This window comes from Mandrillus leucophaeus, unplaced genomic scaffold (genome assembly GCF_000951045.1).
Source record: "Mandrillus leucophaeus isolate KB7577 unplaced genomic scaffold, Mleu.le_1.0 Scaffold13, whole genome shotgun sequence".
Lineage (NCBI taxonomy): Eukaryota > Metazoa > Chordata > Mammalia > Primates > Cercopithecidae > Mandrillus > Mandrillus leucophaeus.
The window spans coordinates 5,002,451-5,007,307 of record NW_012101254.1 but is presented as its reverse complement, the minus strand read 5'-3'; the positions used below and the strand labels follow the sequence as shown (position 1 = coordinate 5,007,307).

Genomic DNA, 4,857 nt, shown 5'->3' with positions numbered 1-4,857 from the left:
GGGATAGTAGAGATATGAGAAATGAGATATGAGACATAGAAAATGAGATAATAGATGTGAAAATGCTTTGGAACTCACATAGCATTTTGAGAAAGTAAAACATGATGTTTCTGTAGGCCTCAGCTTCTCCCTTACTGCCACCATGTCCTGATTCCTAATAAGTCCCTTTGGGAAGCCAGTGGGAGGCTTGTGACTCCCACTGGCTGTAGGGGAAACTTCCTCCTCTTCTTTGTTCACTTACCCTGACCATGGAGTTTGGGCTCTGATAGGAGGGATGGGACCCTGGAAACAGTGAGAAGGGACTTTGACCTTGACCATGCTCACCTTCTTGTAGGAACATGCTTGCCAACTCAGCCAGCGTGAGGATCCTCATCAAGGGAGGCAAGGTGGTGAACGATGACTGCACCCACGAGGCTGACGTCTACATCGAGAATGGCATCATCCAGCAGGTGGGCCGTGAGCTCATGATCCCTGGCGGGGCCAAGGTGATTGATGCCACAGGGAAACTGGTGATCCCTGGTGGCATCGACACCAGCACCCACTTCCACCAGACCTTCATGAATGCCACGTGCGTGGACGACTTCTACCATGGGACCAAGGTAATGCTCCTGTTTGTCAAAGGTGGCTTCCTCTTTGGCTTTTTTATTCTGCTTCTGGGGCTGCTCCAGACTAGACCCAGGTGAGCCAGGTGCTCCCAGTGTATTGCTGGCAGGAGAAGGATGTGTCAGGGCCACTATGGCAACTACAATAGGGATTTCCAGCTTAATGTCACAGGTTTCCATGATTACAGAAAAGGAGGCATTTAGGCCTGTTTTGCTAATCATATCATTTACCCAAGTACCCAGGCTGAGAACCAATTTTATTTTTATATTTTTATGTCATGTAATACAAGCCTAGAGGAAGAAGAGAATAAGAAGTGGGTTGGTCTGATGCACTTCTTTATGTTTATAAACTGAATTAAATTCCCAAAGACTGAAAGACAAATTTGCTTCTTCTAGATGATGATACAGCTTCTATTACCTCTCCTGGCTTGCTTGTTATTTTTTTAAATAACTGGAAAATTGCTGGTGGTGGGTTCTCTTTTCAGAGTGAGTTACCATGGACAATATTTAACCTTTACTGAGCTGAACCTGAGCTACTGTAAGTTCCTGAATGCCAAAAACAAAAATTCAGAAGAAAAATTAGGAGGAAACTACATTCTGCAAAAAGAGTCATGAATGGGCTTTTTTTTTTTTACCCTTCCCGTATGTTCCAGACACCTCTGTCACTGCTGTCATCCCTCTTCCTTGTGATTTTCTATCTCATGCTGGCCTCTCCCCGGATATCAGACTATGGGCTCCTTGAGGGCAAGGCCTGGCCATTTTCCTCTGCTTTCCCAGAAGCTGGACTGACCTGGAACTAGAGTAGCTGTCCTGTAAGTGTGCAGGCAGAGGCCAGGCCTGGGGACACAGCTTGATGGACCAGCCCCACCTCAAGTAGATGGCCTTTAAGGTCTCCTTGAGGACAGGCCCCCTTCCCAATCCAGGGGCTGCAGACCAGACCCTGGGAAGGCTGAGCTATGAGGAGTCACAGTAGTCATTGCCCGGCTCTGCCCACACAAGGATGCTCCCTGGCCTAACCCTCTGGCATCAGGGTTACACCTGCTCGCTCTAGCCCAGTCCAGGGAAGAGAGGTAGTAGGCCGACCCTCCTTGCTTTCTCCTCTGAGAATTCCCCCAGGCCCTGAAAGTGGTATTTCGATTATGAAATGGGGAGCCCCATCCTCATAAACTCAGGATCCTCTTGCAGGGTGCCTGGTGACAGTCGGGACCTTTCTGAAGTGACTGAGCATATCCAGCTCACCACCCTCATGCACCAAGCCAGGCCAGGCCTGCGGTTATTGTTGTCATTTTCACTGAAGTATAGCATATATACAGAGAAGTGCAGAAATTGTAAGTACACAGAATTGCCACCGTTGAATGCACTTGTAACCAGCTCCCAAGTCAAGACACCAAACTTTACCAGCACCCAGAAGCTCCTCCAGTCACAGCTCCCCACTAGGGATAACCACTATCCTGACTTCTAATAGACTTTTTAAAATAACAGCTTAATCGAGATGTAATTCACATATACAATTCATGTATTTAAAGTGTGTGAGTCAGTGGTTTTGGTATATTTATCACAGCTTGGTTTTGTCTATGTAGATGAAATGAAGCAGTATGTACCTTCATATTGGCTTCTTTTGCTCAAAAATTAATAAATTCATTCACTTTCATTGCTTAATACTATTCCACTGTGTAATACAGCACATAGCAATTATCTCTCTGTCAGTGGTCATTTAGGTCATTGCTTGTTTGAAGCTAAACATTGTCACTATGAACATGTTCTTGTACATATCTTCAGCAAACATGTCTGTACACATTTTGTTGGGCACATACTCCTAGGAATGGAATTGCAGGGCCCATAGGGTGCACTTACGTTCAGCTTTAATAAGTAATGCCAAATAGTTTTCCAGACTGGTTGTAACAATTTATGCTCCCAGCAGTAGTGTAAGAGAGGCATTTAACATTGACATCACCAGTCCATGCTGGGGCCCATTCTGTAGTATGCTCAGGCCTTGCACTAAAACTGCACCTTCCTAGTTACTGTCCCTGTTTTGAGGAGTCCTTTAGGCCAGCATCAGATGCCACGCTGTCACTATGCTGTCTACCAGCCTCGCGGAGGGCAGACTGGCCTCCTTTGTCTCATTTTCCACATTGTCATCTGCTAGGGCCTCATTAGCCAAGAGTGACTGGTTTTCCCCTGAGAGCCATCAGCTCTTTACAGCTGATGAAGAGCTCTGCACACATGTCTTTATGCAAGGTGGTGGGTAACTCTTGATCTTTTCTGCTTCTCATTCACACAAGTAGCTGCCTCCAAAAAACATCTAAAGGCCCCTGGTGATGAAAGGCCCCAGATCTCCCATTTCTGCAGGTTTAGGCTGCCTCAGGAGCCCCAGTCCATGTCAGGCCCTATTGTAGGGAATTTAAGAGACCGCAGACCCCAAGCCACCCTGGCAGCTGGTGTCACTTAAACTGACACTTCGTTATATCCGTGCGCCAAGCAAGATCGTAATTGTCCTTGTGTCCCAGCCCTCACATTAAGCCTCTGTGTGGTGGCCTCGTTCTGCCTGGACTCCATTAGTAGATCCTGCCCAGAGTCCTGAAATTCCTGCCGCAACCCCTCCACTCCACACCAGGATTTCCCCTTTACGTTGTGGCTCCTGCAGCCGAATGGTGTGGCTTCCCAGTTTCTCCTGTTCCTGAAAATCTCCCGGGGAGAGAAAATGCTCTCCTACTGAAACGCTGATGGGGACGGGTGGATTTAATTATTCACACCGCCTGTGGCACCCGTGCAGAGGCTGTGCACCCTGATGGACCGCCGCTGACCTACTTAGCATGCTCTAAGAAAGGTTGATTCACTTTAAGCATCTGGGTTTATAATAGAGCAGTAATCCCAAGGAAAATCTCACCCGAACGATTAGCCAAGAAAGAAGGAGAGATCAAGTTGCATCTTTTTGTTCTTGTCAGACAGATCGCGGGGCCCTGAACCCTGCAAACAACACCCCACCCCCGCCCCGCCCCACCCCAGCTAGCGTCTGCTTGTTGATTTGGCAGCAGCAGCAGCCGGGACTAGGAAAACAAAACAGTTGAAAGCCTGGCCTTTCCGAGAACATCTGGGCCTCCATTGTACTTGGTCTCCAGGGATTTCTCTCCAGTACTTCTTTAGCCCACGCCTCGCTGGCCCCAGCCTCTGAAAGAGGCTGTGGCAGGCTCTGCCTGGCTCCCCTACTCACAGCCTGGTCACTTGACCCTCCTCCCTGCCCCAGGCAGCACCTCCCCAACACCCTACCACCTGCAGGCCCCGCCCTCCCCAGGCCCAGAACTAGGGTTTCCGGATGCTGCCAGGACCACCTGCTGGGTAACAATACAGACCTCATTCCAAAAAGGAGGTTATCTCTGTGAGGTGGCAGGGGGAGAGGGAGTGAAGAGGGAGAGCCAGTGACACCAACTGCGCTCAGAAGGGCCAGAATTTTAGTCTGGTTGCGGGTTCTCGTATTATTATTCTGCTTAAGTAGATGTTGCATTTAGTCTCTTTCATACGTATCTAGTATTACAGAGTAAAGAATGTTCTTACAGGCTCTTGAGCTCCACCCACCAATGGCTCTCCAGGATCAGGTGAAAATATCAGAATCAGATTTTTAAAACTACAGTCATTCACAAGCAAACCAGGTATGTGGCAAAATAAAAATAAATATAGGTACCAGCCCCTCACTAAGATATTGATAGAGAGGACAGACACGTGCAACTGAACAAGCTTCCTATGTACCTTTTCTGCCTTCCTCTCCCCACAAAAATATTTTAAGAACTGCTGTGTAGGCCAGTGATTTTCACCCTTTTGAAGCAAATTACATCAGAACTGTCAGAGCAGCTCCATCTTAAACAGGGGCTGGGTAAAATGAGGCTAAGACCTACTGGGCTGCATTCCCAGATGGTTCAGGCATTCTAAGTCACAAGATACAGGTCATAAAGACCTTGCTGATAAAATAGCTTGCAGTAAGGAAGCCGCCACGTCCCACCCAAACCAAGAGGGCCACAAGAAGTGACCTCTTGTCGTCCTCACTGCTACACTCCCACCAGTGCCATGACAGTTAACAAATGCCATGGCAACATCAGGAGGTTACCCTAGATGGTCTAAAAAAGGGAGGCACGAATAATCCACCCCTTGTTTAGCATATCATCAAGAAATGACCATAAAAATGGGCAACCAGCAGCCCTGGAGCTTCTCTGTCTATGGAGTAGCCATTCTTTTATTCCTCTACTTTCTTTTTTTTTTTTTT

At 47.7% G+C, this 4,857-nt stretch overlaps 1 protein-coding gene across 1 annotated transcript in view; it reads left to right on the top strand.

Moving 5' to 3' along the window:
• The first annotated feature begins 287 nt into the window (after nt 1-287).
• DPYSL5 (dihydropyrimidinase-like 5) overlaps nt 288-4,857 on the top strand; it is a 64,085-nt gene continuing 59,515 nt past the window's right edge. The window contains exon 1 of the mRNA XM_011972733.1: nt 288-599. Coding sequence (XP_011828123.1) covers nt 339-599 — 261 coding nt within the window. The 5' untranslated portion in view covers nt 288-338. The remainder of the gene's footprint in view (nt 600-4,857) is intronic.